At 49.5% G+C, this 15,388-nt stretch overlaps 1 protein-coding gene across 3 annotated transcripts; it reads right to left on the bottom strand.

The window, feature by feature from the left end:
* Positions 1-3,780: 3,780 nt before the first annotated feature.
* BRD2 (bromodomain containing 2) lies at positions 3,781-14,849 on the bottom strand. 3 transcript variants are annotated; one of them, XM_027876266.1, is made up of 14 exons: positions 14,763-14,849; positions 11,499-12,505; positions 11,096-11,209; positions 9,235-9,538; positions 8,465-8,602; positions 7,613-7,751; positions 7,256-7,470; positions 6,792-7,169; positions 6,120-6,248; positions 5,669-5,911; positions 5,255-5,526; positions 4,709-5,013; positions 4,410-4,532; positions 3,781-4,279 (listed from the first exon to the last, which is right to left on the bottom strand). In XM_027876266.1, exons 3-14 carry the CDS (start codon positions 11,122-11,124, stop codon positions 4,149-4,151), a joined length of 2,406 nt encoding a protein of 801 aa, XP_027732067.1. In that variant the 5' UTR covers positions 11,125-11,209; positions 11,499-12,505; positions 14,763-14,849; the 3' UTR covers positions 3,781-4,148. The 3 variants fall into 3 exon arrangements, with proteins under 3 accessions (XP_027732067.1, XP_027732068.1, XP_027732069.1); XM_027876267.1 differs by lacking the exon at positions 11,096-11,209; XM_027876268.1 differs by lacking the exons at positions 11,096-11,209; positions 11,499-12,505; positions 14,763-14,849 and adding an exon at positions 8,867-8,959 and having other exon boundaries at positions 9,235-9,327.
* Between the last annotated feature and the right edge of the window lie 539 nt (positions 14,850-15,388).

The following is a 15,388-nucleotide window of genomic DNA, read 5'->3' as shown; positions in this document are numbered from 1 at the left end:
GGCTATTCCAGGGTGGGTAAAGCCCTGGGCTGTGTTCAGAGAGGAGCAGGTTCAGAAGCAAGCAACAGCAATGTGACTTAGGTTCCTGGAGTACAGCACGGTCTCAGTTTCAGATTCTAGCTGCCTAAAACCTGCAGAGGAATAATCAGGGAGGAATTCCAGATCAAAGGGGTACCTGTAGTTCTGTTGGTCTGAACCATCAGAGTTGGTTTCTAGTCGGCTAGTGGTGGCTGAATTCAGCACCAGTCTACTGTTCCTCAGACCTAAACGTAGGTGAGGAACTTGTTGGAGCTCAGAGCAGCAATCAGACTTTTAGCCTGGATCAGACTGCTTTGGGAACTCTAAAAGCTTACAGGTCCTCAGCCTGACCTGAGTTTTACAGCTAAGTTTTACAACCAAAAAGAACTTACCCAGCAAAACTGAATATAATCCTACTAAGGAAAAAATGGATTTTTAACAAAATAGAGGACTTCCAAGTATTCTTGATGAAAAGACCAGAGCTGTGCAGAAACTTTGAAATTCAAGAACAGGAGTTAAGAGAATCATAAAAATGTAAACACAGATGAACAAAGATAAAGTACTAAACAAAGATAAACTGCCTTCATTATAAGGAAATGATACCTGTGCTCCTACTTAACTTTATCATTACCAGGGATTATAGAGGGAATCTAATTAATTTGTGTGTTTGTTTGTTTTTGGTGAGATCAGGGTTAAGTGACTTGGCCAGGGTCACACAGCTAGTAAGTGTTAAGTGTCTGAGGCTGGATTTGAACTCAAGGCCACCTAGCTGCCCCGAGGACATCTAATTAGACAGAAGGACTGGGAGGGTCTTTGTTATGTCTTGATGATCTTAAAAGAATGGAAAAAGAGGGGAAGAGAAATATACTACAGGGAGAAGGGAAAGGAAGATTAGGGAAAATTATCTCACATTTTTAGGGCGCGTAAATAGACATCTATACAAATAAGGAAGGGGAGAGGGAATGGCTGACATTTGAATCTGCCACCTGAATAGGTCAAAAGAGGGAAATACACACACACAGACATACACAGACACACAGACACATAGACACACACCACACAGGGTCAATGCAGAAATTTGTTTTGCTTGACTATACATGTTTGTAATGGAGATTTTGTTTCTTTTGTTCTTAATTGGGATAGGGAGGTATTGGGATGGAGAGAGATATGGTGAATTTTTGCTGGTTGAAAATAATACATAATTTAAAAAAGACAAGAAAGATATATAGCTTTTTCTACTCCATGAAAATGAATTCTTCCTTCAATCCCACAATTTATGCAGCCAATGCCAACTTACTTGATAACTTTTTAGTTGTCTGTTACAGATGAACCTTAATGTCTTTTGAGTTGTTATTATTGTTCAGTGGATTAGTCATGTCTGACTCTCTGTGACCCCATTTGGGGTTTTCTTGGCAAAAAAACTGGAATTGCCATTTACTTCACCAGCCCCTTTTACAGATGAAGAACTGAGGCAAACAGAATTAGGTGACTTGCCCATGGTCACACAGCTAGTAAGTATCTGAGGCAGGATTTGAATTTAGGTACTTCTGATAAGTTGGTGCTCCAGCCACTGCACCACCTGACTGCCCCAAATGTGTGAGAGCCCATACTGTCTCTCAACATAATAGAATGTCTCTGTTTAGATTAAAGTGCTTTTTGAGATTATCTAAGCTAACCTCTTCATTTTTTTAATTTATTAATTCATTTTTAGGTTTTTTTTTTACATTTTAAAACTAATTTATTTTTAGTTTTCAACATTCACTTCCATAAGATTGAGTTCTAAATGCTCTCTGCCTCCCTCTCCTCCCCCAAACCCAAGATGGTATACAATCGGATACAGGCTATACATATACATTTATATTAAACATTTTCACATTAGTCACATCGTAAAGAGGAATTAGAACCAATGGAAGAACCACAAGAAAGAAGAAACGAACAAAAAAAAGAGCAAAATAGTATGCTCCGGATCTGCGTTCAGATTCCATAGTTCTTCCTCAGGATGTGAATAGCATTTTCCATCGCGAGTCTTTTGGAATTGCCTTAGGTCCTTGCACTGCTGAGAAGAGCCAAGTCTATCAAAGTTGGTCATCACACAATGTTGCTGTTACTGTGTACAACGTTTTCCTGATTCTGCTCACTTCACTCAGCATCCATTAATGTAAGTCTTTCCAGGTTTTTCTGAAGTCTGCCTCCTCATCATTTCTTATGGAATAGTATTCCATTACATTCATATACTATTTGTTCAGCCATTCAAATTGATGGGCATCCCCCCAATTTCCAACTCTTAGCCACTACAATAAGAGCTACTATAAATACTTTTGTACAAGTGGGTCCTTTTCCCATTTTTATGATTTGAGATACTGACCTACAAGTGGTATTGCTGGGTCAAAAGGTATATGGTTTTATATCCCTTGCATTTTTTATGCACTTAGAACACATTGGAATGCTTATCATTCCTACCAGATTACAGACTACAGACCTCCCTTATATTCCTACTACTACTTTATATACTACCCTGACACCCTTATCCTAGCACAGTGCATGATAGTAGGCAACTTATTTGAATGACTAAATGACTTACAAGACTATGGTATAGAGTCTGCCCTGCTGGTTCATTTAAAAAAATTTTATGTGCATTTGCAAACTCATCTCCCTCCTCACCAATACACAAAAAACCTAAAACCAAGGCTCACATTATCTCATCAAATTTTAAACTGGTGAGTGTTTCATCTTCAGTCCCCTGCACTTACGGTGTAGTAGCTCATTTCTGACCTGACAGTACATGCTTACGTGTCGTTGCTTGACCCTTAATTTACTCCTTTCAGAGCCTCAGTCTTACAGTAGTCTACAACCTGGACCAGGCTGGCTGTTAGCTTGGTGGCCAATTTCCTGGGAGTCAAAACCTCATACATAACAAACCCCAAAAGATGGATTTCAGGGATGAACCAAGGGAACAGGACAAAAATAATGGCCAAGAAAATTGAGACCACTCTCTCCTTCCTGAATCTTGCCAACAGTTCTTCCCTGCTTCGTTTTAGCAAAGGAGTCATCTCAATTTCCACATATTAGGTCCTCACCAACCCTATCCCACAAACCTCTGGGCTTAGCAATCATAGGTCTTACTCTATAAACCTAATGCTTTTGCAAAGGTTATTTATCAACAAGCCATAAATGATGGACATAGCTGGAAATAATAGGTACTATTCATATAGATCTGTAATGTCCGCAGACTCCCTTTCTTAACTACCCCAACCCTAAGATGTGAACGAGATAAATCTCTTCCTATAGCACTTTCACTTATAAGTGATCCCTGATCTCATTTGTTCCTTAAACCTAAAGCTCTCCTAACCTTCCCAAGCACCTACAAACACATCCAAACTAAGTTAGAATTATGTCAGCAATGGACAGAGAACTGGGATCAGAAAAGGGTGTAACTACATAAATGGATGTAGGGATGGGTAAGAAGAGACACAAAACCCTGATGACATCTTTTCAACTTGAATAGTATTTTCTTTATTTACAAGTTAGAATCAACAGACACACGAAAAGGGAGAGGACTTAGCTCAAAAAGCCTCTTGGAGAGACAGAAGATATGACCCCCGAGGGCCCCAACAGAGTAGGATGTAGGGATAGGTTAAAAAAAAAAAAAAAAAAAAGTCAAAGTAAAAAAACAAAAACAAAAAAACAAAACCAAAACCAAACCAAAAAAAACAAGCCCCCCCCCTTCCCTCCCCAGTCTAGGGGGACCCCCCCCCAGCCCCACCTCCCCCAACCCTGCGCCATTTAAAATAAATTAAAACAAACAACTTCAGAAAACAGGGCCCTTGGAGAGGAGTGGGCAGCTGGTAGTTGTGGCCTCAGGCTTCAGCCCAACTTTATACCTACCCAAGACCCCTCCCCCCACTTCAGTCTATTTTAAGTGGGGAGCTTCAAGCCCAAGGGGAATCCCCTCCTCCTGTCCCTTGAGTCCCTCAGGGGGAACTGTCCATGTATCCCTCCCCCCCTTGCAGAGCCAGCTCTCCCACATGGGGGGAATGGGGTGAGGGGGGGATCCAAGTAGAGGGAACCTCTGGAGAGGGCTAGGGGAATCCGGTCCTGCAGAGCCTCCTGCCCCATTGCTGCCTGGCCCCTTAGCCTGAATCAGAGTCACTGGTATCAGAAGAGGAAGATGAGGATGATGATGAGCTGGAGTCTGAGCTGGAACTTGAGGCACTGAGGCGTGACACTGCCACCTGCTGCGCTGACTCCACTTTCTCACTCGCTGTATTAAGAAAATAATACAGGGATGAGGGTGAGCCCAGCAGAGATGTTGGCAGAATGTGAGGTAGGGGTAGGTAAGCCACAACACAAAACTTCAAACTTATCTCCCCCTGCTTGGGCTCCTGACTCACCCTTCTTGGGGGGCTTCTTGGTAGAATTGAGCTGACCACTCACATCCTGTAGCCGCTTCTCAAGCTCTCGCTTCTTCTCTAGAGCCAGTTCCTCCTTCGTCTTACCCACCGGCTTTTTGATGGCTAGAGACAGAACGAGAAGTTAAACCTCAGGCCCCTCCACACCTCTCCTCCTCTGTTACTTGACTCATTTTCCAGCAGACACAAGTAACCAACCCAACAGGGCAGAACTGCCCTTCATCAGTAGCCCTTCTCAGCCCACAGTGGTCAGGAATGCAGTATCTCTGCCACACACTCACTATAGGGTTTCCTTGGCTTCTTGCGCAAACAAGAAAGAACATAGCGCTCAAGTTCTCGAAGTGTGGATGGTTTGAGAGTCTCAAAATCAATCTCAATCTCCTCAGGGTTTGAGTCACGGAGTGAGGGCTCTCGGGCCTGGATGATGTGGACCACACGGCCTAGCTTCTCTCCAGGTAACTTGTTGATGTCCAGGCTCAGCTGTCTTTTCTCATCATAACTCATTGGCCGACTCTCCTCTTCTTCCTCTGAGTCATAGGCAGCAGTTGGTGGTGGTGGAGCCGTCTTCATTGCCTTCTTTGGGGGCCTAGAGAGAGAGCAAAGTACATTAATGCCAGCAAGAGAACTACACTTAATCATTCACTCTTCCATCAGCAGCCCATTTTCCAAGTGTTCCCCTCACCCCCGAAACAAAAGCTCACTACTTGGAGGATAGTGGGATGGGATGTAGTTGGGAAACAGAAGAGGTAAGGGATATGTGAACATGCAGCCATAATGCTTCACTTTGAATCCTAACTGATCTGCTAATTTTCCACCTTAGACCTCACCTGGTGGCACCACTTCCAGGAAGACCAAAGCCGGGAGTCCCTGCTGCCCCGGGACCACTGCTGCCACTACCACCTGCCTTCTTGGAGGATTTCTTGGGTGGTGGTGGTGGGCGAGGCAGCCTGGGACCCTTGTCATCTTCATCCATCCCTGCTCGTCCCCGATGCTTTTCTGCCTTCCGCTTTTTCTTCTTTTCCTTCTTCTCTCGTTTTCTTTTAGGCTTGGAAATTGGCCCCTGGGACAGGGCAGCTAATTGTTCATGTACTGCCCGAAGCTGGGGGAAAAAAAAGATGCCAAGTGGATAAAACCATTACTAGGACTGATTAGTATTAGGGTGGGATCAAGGAAACGGAACATATCACTCTACACGTCAGTAAGTAAGAGGGAAAATACAAACTGACAGGAACGCACAATACCTGTTCCTGTAGTTCAGCCAACCTGTTGGCCCTCTCTTCCTCCGAGTCAGAGCTTTCAGTTTCTTCTTCTTCCTCCTCTTCTTCTTCTTCTTCCTCCTCTGAGGAACTTTCACTACTGCTCTCCTCACTGGAGGACTCAGAAGATGATTTGGCCAAGCCAGGGGGCAGAATAGTTGAGGCAGGTAAGGGTCCTGGCTCCAATGGTTCATCAGGCATCTTGGCATATCGGAACTCAAACACATCCTGGAGACAAAGATAAACATACCCTAGTAGGTGGGTAGGTAGCACCTCCATCATCTCAAACCCATCCATCAACCATGATTACATCCCCTCTTCTGCTGTGAAGAGCTTCTGTGAAAAGGAAAAAGTCATCAAAGGAATCCCAGGCAACCTCTTTTGTCTACCCACATTCATCCTCACCTGACTCCCAACTCCCCACTCCACAACTTACCTGCAGCTTTCGTGCCATGGCAACGACATCATGATCAGGGGGGTTATACTTGTAACAGTTGGAAAACATAAGCCGCACATCAGCTGCAAACTCTTGAGCATCCCGGTAATCTCTGTTCTCCATCTTTCGCTATGGGAAGAAAAACTGTATCAAAGGTACTTCAACTTGGAGAAGAAATCATGTTTTTTCCTCCCACCCAAAATACCACAGCCCCACATCACAGACATAACACAATAGGAATAGTCTCACTTTCTCCCTCAAGACAGAGATTTTCTGTAAAAATCTTTAGGTCCATGGTCAGATTTAAGCCTGAAGCCACAAGGACCTAGGCTGGCTGAGAGCTGTCATGTCTACAGCCAGAAAGAAAACTTGCACAAAGAGATTGAGACTAAGATACCTAATTATCCCTCCATTATGTAATTCCTTTTTCTGCTTTTTTCAACCAAGGCATACACTGCACTACTAGCAAACAAGGCAGTTCTCTCTTGAAACCAGGGAGTAAACTGGCACCATTTCAGATCACAAGATACTTCTGTCACAAAAACCCAAATTCCTACACATTCTGTGCTTTTCTAAGTTTCTGGGCAGGGGACGGAGACATTAAAAACCTAATTGTTGAGACTGAGAACCAAAGGTCTCCGAGTATTGAAAATCATCCCCTAAAAAGGATACCTTGACAGTGCTGAGGTCCATGGGGTGCTTAATAATGTCATGGTAGTCATGCAGGCCAAGAGCTGAAGCATCCACGGGCTTATAGAAAGGCCAGGCATAAGCAGCATGTTTTTTGGAAAGTAGCTCTTTTAAAATGCCATTGCAGTGTTTCAGCTGCTCTGACAGCTTCCCTTTCTTGGAGCTCTGGTGCTGCTGCTGGGAGTCTGGCAAGTCCTTTCGTGGGGGTTTGATGGGACGGCCACTTTCTCGGCGTGTGGGGGGCAGCCGAGCTGCTTTGGGTTCTGGGCCACCCCCAGGGGGACTGGCTGGGGAACCAGGAGCCAGGATAGCTGTTGGTGTAGGCGTGGTGGTGTCTGCTTTCCGCTTCACCCCCTTCTTCTGCAGAAAAAAGAGAAATCAGATGTAGGCTGGGTATTCCTGCAGTGCGCCACTCCACTTCCAACAAGAAATTTGTAGGATCTCACCTTGGTGAGTGGCTGGGCAGTAGGTGCTGCAGAGACTGCCAGCAAAGGGGTGCCAGTGGAGTGCAGAGACTTGAGAAGGGGAGAAGAGATGACTGAGCCATGGGGAATGTTCAGGACAGTGGTGGGAATCTCAGGTGATGAGGAATACAAAGGTGTGTGAGACAAAGAAGAGACAGCAGGCACCTGGTGGGCATTGGTGAGGCTGTTCTGAAGTGCTGATGGATAAAAACAGCAACCGATAATCTCTTATTAAGTTTTTCTCTTGGACCCTGTCCCACCCCCTCTCAGTGAAGCTGGGGCTCATTTTGTTCTGCCAGCCCAAACTTCCTTTGACCCCAAACTACCAATTTGTGTTACCTGCCAGCTTTGCCCCCTTCTTGTGGCTATTCTTGGGAATGGTCACCACTAGTTCCTGTTCTTCAGATGGCATCAGTGCCACCTTCTGCAAAAAGATCTTTTCTAGTGTCTGTGCCATCAGTACGATGTCATCTGTAGGCTATTGGGGGAAAGACCAATTAATTGCTAGGGGAAATAGAAATTTCCCTCCTTAGAAAGAGTTCTCAGTCCTAAGGAACTATTTAAGTCCCTTGGATGCTTCCCTTGTCACCGAGCTAAGGTGACATTAAGATAAAACATAAAGAACAGAATGAATATTATCAAAACAATGATAAACTGCGGGGCAACTTCAAGGAGAATATTTCATTCACTGTAAAAGATTGTCTAGAATCAATAATCCCCATTTATGCAAACTGAGAGTATTAGCCACTACCTCTGAAAGGCCATTCTGAGAAGTTCACTGCTATTACAGGTTTAAAAAAAAAAAAAAGAGAGAGAGAAAGCCTTATGTAGTTTAGACTGGGTCTTAGTAAACTGAGGCCCTGGGCAGGGCACTTAACTTTTCTGGGCCTTCTTCACATAAGCAGCTGGACTAAATGATTTTACTTTCATTACCTACCAAGGAAAGGTCTGAAGTTTAATAAGGGATGCCAAAGCAGGATTTTAGTGAACTAAGGAGGAATGAGAACATGAGGGGCATCTTAAAGAGGGGGAAGGAAAGGAAAAGAGCAAACCCCTGCTCACAATGTGAGGGTTCACCCATACTCCTCCAACCTTCCTGGTAAGGCACAACTAGTAGCAATAACTTCCCAAGTCAGCCTGGAGTGGGGCAGACACTACCTGGTGGTATACACATAATGGAAGTGGGCCCACCTTGTTGTAGATGTAGCAGTTGGTGAACATGGTATTGAAATCCTGCATACATTCAGAGGCCAACCAGTAATAATTGTTTTCCAAGCGTCGTTTGATGGTTCCCATGTCCATGGGTTGCTTGATGATCTTGTGATAGTCCTAGGGGAAGAAAGACCACACCCCAGGATTAAATCTATCCTCACTTCTTACTTTTCTCTATTCACACTCACACCCTATGCTTTAAAGGGCTCGAGGGCCCTATCCCCACACTGCGGCCCCCACCCCCAAACTACAAGGAGAAAAGCTGGGATTTGAAAAAATGGTGCTAATATTCACACTAAGGTTTCTACCTCCACAAAGTTTCCTATCTCTCCCCTAACCACCCTCTATTCCCATCCCTTTCTGGGGGGTCTGAGACATTACCTCTGGGGCTGGCTATTCCGTGGGCAGCATGAGGGGTAGGAAGAAGCTAAGGATATTAGCCACCGTGGTCCTCTCCCAACCCCAGGCAGGAATCTGCAAAAGGGAGCCAGGTCATAGTAAGTTAGGGAGGGACATCTGAGGAGATAGGCTGGGGATGATCAAAAGGAAAGAGAAGTACTCTAAGGCAGAGAAGGATCTGAACTGACACCAAGCAATAGATTTTGGGAGAAATCTGTTTACCTATCATGGGGAATTGATGAGATACCCTTGGGGGCCGCAGCACCTGCTCTAGTATTCCCCCCATTCATACATAATAATCCTCCCCACCTCATCCCACTTTCCCCTCATCCCAGGTACCCTTTACTCACCGGCAGGCCCAGTTTGACGGCGTCTACCGGCTGCCGGAATGGCCAGGCAAACTGATGCTTCCACAGGGCTTTCATCACCACCTTGTGTAGGTACTGCAACTGGTTAGTGACCCGACCTGGCTTCTTGGGATTAGATACTTCAGGGGGTGGTGGATTGGCCGGGGGAAGATGCAGAGCAGGCACTGAGGCCATGGTTGGGCTCTCAAATCCCTCATACAACAGAGAAGGTTTCCGGATCCGCTTCCCTGGGGCTGCTGCCTCAGGGCCCAGGCCCAGTAGGCCTGCATTCCCCTCCCCAGGGAGTCTGAAGGAGAAAAGGTTGAGATGAGTGAAGGGAATGGGTACAAGCATTTCAATTCTGGGTCTGAAAGCACCAGGGTTCCAGTGTTAGGACCCTGAGATTGATAGACACCAATGGCTTATTCCCATTTGGGGATAAGGCTGCTATGGTCCTTGAAAAAGGAGAATATGCATTTATAGTGCCTACTATGTGCCAGGCTATGTATACTAAGGGCTTTGCAAATACTCTCATTTGATTTGATTGGATGCTGGTATGATTACTTGGATTAAGGCCCAGGGCCCTTGAGAACAAAGCCTCATGAGATAAAAAGGCAGGGTTAGAAAAGAAAATTTGTACTGTTCATCACTCTTGCTAGGGAAAGAAACTCTGGTACCTCCTTGAAGTGCAAAGTTCACCTTTCCAGGTGGTGGTGGGGAAGCAAAAGACCAAACATTCAAAGAAAAACTAGCTCAGAAACAAATGATTTCATTGTGTTTGTTACACTAAGAGCCTAGCTGCAGCCAAGCAGCACAAACTTCAATCCCCTCAACAAAACGTTTATGAAATGAGATCAAAATAAAGCCAAGGTCAGCAAAAAATCCCTCTTTTTCAATCACTGCTTCCAAAAGACACTAACCAGAGAGGCATGACATAGACGCTGTCTCTCTTGGGAACAAAAGTTGGTCAAGAGTTAAGCTAATATTGGTAGACACTAATTTAATCCAGGGCCAGACAATGGGTGATAATGGCTCCCCTAATAGTATCTTTTTTCTATTATTTCCTATTTTAGCTGTAAATTATCTTGTTTGTATACAACTGTTTACCTGTTATCTCCTTCATTAGACTGAACTAAAGACTTTTTATCTCCAGAACTTAGCACGGTGCCTGGGACATGGTAGGTACTTATAATGCTTGTGGACTGACATGCAATTGTTTACAACCCACACAGCTGGGGCACTGTGGTGCAGTCCTTTATTCCACCCTTCTCCCCGGGAATTACTTAACCCAACTTCATTTTAGACCCACCAAAGTAAATCAAGAAGAAAGAACACCCTATGATTTTGAACCTTTATTGCAAAGAAAAGAAAGGATGTGTACAAGGAAATTACCACAATAAACTATTTCATTTAAAAAAAAATTGTATACCTCCCCACCCCAACACACCCACCAAGTCCCACTGTCTGCTCCCACAGCACAAGTCACCATGGCAACCCCACACAACCCAAGATGCCAAAGCCTTACACTGAACCAGTTAGGATCTCGGCCAATACACAGGAACCACTAAGAACCAGCTGACTCCCAACTCCCACCTGTCAATGTGCCACTGAAGCAACTCATCCCCACCACACCCCCACAACCAGCACTCTTAAACAAGAGAGCATGCACCCGGGGGGAAAAAAACACAGAAGCCCAAATTCTCTTACCCCATGCTCCTGAGCCACAAACTGGGTCAGCCCCGCTGCTACAAAACACAGCGTGCAGCTATCTCCCTACAAACTAACCGATTCCCACCCCCACCCCTCGCCAAAGCCTAACTGCGCGGCTCCAGATACAACAGTTCAACACCCGGGGAAGACGTACTTGCTGTGGGGGGTCACGTTCTGCAGCATCCTGTCTGTCCCGGGCTCTGCACCGTCCTTAGCCGCAGCAAGTCGGGGTGGCCTCGGGTCCCCTCTGCCCCAGTCCGGCCGTGCCCTGCATAACCCAGGAGGGGGGGCCGGCTGTTCTCGGCCCCCCCGGGGAGCTCCCCCCGCCCCTGGACCGTCGGGCACCAATGCACGGCCCTCTCCGCAGCACCTGGGGGAGGCCTCAGCGCCACGGCGCGCTGCTCAGGCGGCGGCCGGTTAGAAAATGGCGGCGGCCCAGAGTCAGGGCGAACGAGCTAGGGATCGGAGCGGGAGCTTCTTCGGACCCAGCAACAGAGCCCGGATTTCTACCACTGCCAATTAAATACGACCTGATGCAGCTTGTCCCAGTTTCTTACTTTCTGATAGGGATGACCGAAGTGGCCAAATGCCGGTTCTGGAGTCGGATGGCAGCGGATAGACACGGAGAGCGCAGATTAGAGCGCCGACGCCTCCATCTTTGATCTCCTCTTAAGGGCGGAGGGAGGGGGCGGGATGGCGCGGCAGACAGGCCCGGCGTATTGGGCGGGGCCCAAAAAAGGGTAGCTCAGAAGGTCTCTACTGGGTCTGCAGTACTCGCCAAGGTTGGTCCCAGGTCAGGCCAAGGGACATCTCCGAACGGATGGATGTGGATTGTAATGGCGAACTCTCGAGATTTGCCGCCTCTGTAGCCGTGGGCCCAATCCCCCTCCCCCAGCACTGGCCGCTCTGCTCCAGCGCGAAATGGCGCCGCCGAGCTCCGCGCTGGCCCTTTATATATAATCGGGGGTGGGGGGTGGGGAAGAGGGAGGAGCTCCGCAGCTCCCGCTCACCACCGTGCTCGCGACTTCCCTTCTGGCCAGCACGCACACGCACGGGGGCTGGGGAGGCCTAGAAGCCCGCCCCTCCGCGGGCGCCTTCCCCATTGGTGGGCTACAGCAATGACATCACTGGCCTGCCTCCTCAGTTTCAGTCACCAGGCAGAGCTTCGCTACATTGGCCCATAGGGGAGCCACAGCCCGCCCACTGCAGGCGCCAATAGGTTGTACAATGGTCCGGAGACCTAAGAGCGGGAGGAAGGTCGGGGGAAGGGAGGGTATACCAGAGCCGCGGGGTCTCCCACACCCACAGCTCCTTCCCTTCCGGCCGTCGTCTTCCTCTCCTCCAAATCGGTCTGGCAAGCCAGGCGATTGGTGAAGGCGGGGCGGGTAGTGCCATTCGTTGCTCTCTTATTGGCTGGCTGAACAGGCGATGGGGGGGGGGGGGGGGAAACAGGGAGGGGGGCCACGTGGGCGTCGTTGGTCTTGCGCCCAGGCGGGGGCGTGGCAGTTGGACGCGGCTGTTGGTTGTTGTTTTCCAAGACGCTACAGCTGCAGCAGTTGGGTCTCTGCAATAGGGGAAGAAGGAGACGCCATCTTAGAGAAGGCTACCAGAGCACAGCCTGCTTCGTGTTCTCGGAACACGGCAGTGAGGGAGGCCCATGTCCTCCCCCGATTGGCAGCTTCCAGATACGTATTTTTCAAAGTCCTGCTTCTCCTTTCCCTGTTAAATGATCTTAATTTAAAAACCAACTATTAAGAGTACAAAATCCCCTAAAGAAATTAAAACCTTGCCTCACAGACACTTTCCCGCTCCCACTGCTGCCTTTTTCGCCCTTCAGACTAAGCTCCACAGTCCTCTCTTTGCTCCTCCCCAGTGCAGTGAAACGAGCTTGGAACAAAAAGGTCACTATAGAACTCAACAAAACTCCACACTCCACTGGCAGGGAGAGGGCTTCAATGGTGCAGATTTAATGCTCAGCCACCGCTCCAACTTGCCTGACCCGGTAAAGTCGGGCCAAAACCGAGCCAAAGGAAAACCACAAAATCCCCAAAGCTGACCTTGTCCGCCATTCCTAAGCTCCCTTTGCCCCAACCCTCCATGGATCAAGCCCCCCCATCCTCCAGCTTTTCTCCACGGAGAAAAAGCAGCACCTCCCACGAGGCTTGCAGCTGTCCTTATGGACCCCCTCCCCTCCGAGGGGCAGAGGCCTTTTAGGGGGCTCCTCTGTGGCTGTAAATGAGCCTCCAGTGCCCAGCTTTGGCACCTCAGGTCCTTGTCTCCTCTGCCCTCCCGGAAGTTGCAGTTTAGGGGAGTCGGTTAAGGGGTGACACAGATTAGGGCCTGGGAGCCCTGGGCCGAGCTCAAGACCAGGAGCGGGCCGGGGCCTCTTGCTGTTAAGATGGCTGCCGGTCAGCCGCCTCTTTTCTCCTCATCGACCGCAAACAAGGACAACCCTGGGCCCGTGTGTGGGGTGGGGAAGGAAAGATGGGAGGTGTGCAGCTCACTGCTGCACCCAAGGAGGCCTAAGTGCTCCCCTCCGAGGGGAGCCACCCTCCCCCCTCGCTGCAGCCGTGACACAGCAACTTTGCCAGGTTCCTCCCTTCCCCCTCCTAGCCCTGACACCCTCCCCCCATGCGGTGCCTCCCTCTCCCGGGGCCCCGCACCAAGCAGTCAGAGGCCTACGGAGGGGCCCGCCCGGGAGGTGGAGGAGAAGCACGAGGCCCTGGCGAGAGAAGAGGACAAAGAACACCCTTCCCCCTTCCCTCGATTCCGGAAAATCACTCCCACCAGATCCCTCCCCTCTTCCCCAGCCCCTCCCGGGCTTCTGAGTCACAGGCCCAGCTGAAGCAACTGCGAAATACTTTTGGAAAAGAAAATTCTCCCTACGCAGCAGCGTATTTCGGGAAAGGCCTGATTGGGGCATTTGAGGCACTCGGGGAGGGTGAAACCAGACAAAAGCTAAGGCTAAAATGAAGACTCTTGCATTTGCTCCAGTGCCGGCTACGCTCCGGGCCCCAGCTCATTCTCTCTTCCCAGCCTCGACCTTGAAGCCCCTGGTCGGCCCTTTTACAGACTCCTAAGTTCCTGACTTATTTTCTCTCCCTCCCCACCAAACTAAGCGTAAGAGAAATAGCGTTTTGCACCGCAGGTGGGAAGGGGGGGCATAGCGCCCCTAAGGCGACATACACGTGAATGCACAGCCGAATTTTTGTAAGTGACGCGAAGCATAACCTCCTGGAACTGCCATGTGATAACTGCAAGCTTCCCAACATCACTGACACAATGGGATCACTGTAACCCTCCCTCCAAGGGTTAGGAAGGAAAAGGGGGGGGAACCTGCATCTGAACACAACTGCACCTTGCAGTCTGGCTCCCCGGGATAATTCCAAGCCAAAGGGCGTTTTAAAAACATCACACCCTCAGTAGGGATGGGCAGCAGGCACCATCCTCACTACCCCAGCCCATTAAATCCCCCCTCCCTCCTCCCCTCAAATAGGCCCGTTCTCACCTGGCTCTTGCTTCCTGCACCCCTAGGGGACGACGGGGGGCGGGGGGTCATTCATACCCATAACCCCCTGTCCTCTCATTGGCAGGAAAGCGGGTGGTTGGACGCTTCCCCTCCCCCACCGCAGGGGCCCCCTTACCCTAGCACCGACCCCACCCTTTCCCACATTCTCATTGGTTGCAAAATGCTTGATTGACAATATTCCGCTCCCCCCACGACCCCCTTGCCAAACCCCAGGACCCCACTCCACCACCCTACCTATTGGCTGAAAACCTGGATGATTGACATTCCCCCTTCCAAAGAAGTCCCCTCTCACCTGGCTCCAGCAACCCTCCCGCGGGGGCTCTGCTGCTCCCCTCGGCTCGGTGTGGGGGGAGGGTGTAATCCGGGGTGTCACCCCCCCCCGGAAACTGCAGCGGTGGGGGGGGCGGCACCCCCGGCCCCTCCCTTCCTGGGGGGGAGAGTTTCGGGGCCGCGCGGCCACGTCAGCAGTGCCAGGATTGGCCAAGACAGGTCACGTGCCGTCAGCCCCCCCCCAACTAGTCATCCGGGCAAGTTTTCCGTAGGTTTTCTAGGGGTGCGCGTGAAGGCCTGGGGCTCGCCGTACCCCGGACCCAACCCCACGGTCCTGCTACTGTCTCTTCTCCCAACCTGGCTTTCTTTCCAGCGGCTGTCGCACTCCCCCCATCTCTCCTCCCAGTCCGGGTTCAGCATGGCTACCGCAGCCCCAGTGCGGGCAGGGCGCAGGCGCGAGGGTGCGGTCCGAACTGGTGGGAGGAGGGGAGGCAGAGGGGGAGGGGAACGGGCAAGGCCGCGGGGGAGGTGCGCAGGCGCTCGACTGAAGGGATAGAGTGAGCCTAAGTGCGGTGGCCTTCAGGGCGTTGCGACATCTCCCTCTCAACCTTCGTGGGTTTTGAATGGTTAGGGGCGGGCGGATTAACC

The sequence above is a fragment of the Vombatus ursinus genome, unplaced genomic scaffold, assembly GCF_900497805.2.
Source record: "Vombatus ursinus unplaced genomic scaffold, bare-nosed wombat genome assembly UNPS02014811.1, whole genome shotgun sequence".
Classification (NCBI taxonomy): domain Eukaryota; kingdom Metazoa; phylum Chordata; class Mammalia; order Diprotodontia; family Vombatidae; genus Vombatus; species Vombatus ursinus.
Note: the sequence above shows the minus strand (reverse complement) of the source record. Positions and strands in the feature narration are given on the sequence as shown.

What these genes read in the sequence shown, in the direction of transcription:
- BRD2 (XM_027876266.1), bottom strand. Translation starts at nt 11,124, where the DNA reads ATGCTGCAGAACGTGACCCCCCACAGCAA. An exon ending in TGGACCTCAGCACTGTCAAG is followed by an intron (nt 6,249 to 6,791) that starts GTATCCTTTTTA and finishes TTCTTCCCATAG; the next exon opens with CGAAAGATGGAGAACAGAGA. An exon ending in CCTGGAAGTGGTGCCACCAG is followed by an intron (nt 5,014 to 5,254) that starts GTGAGGTCTAAG and finishes CTCTCTCTCTAG; the next exon opens with GCCCCCAAAGAAGGCAATGA.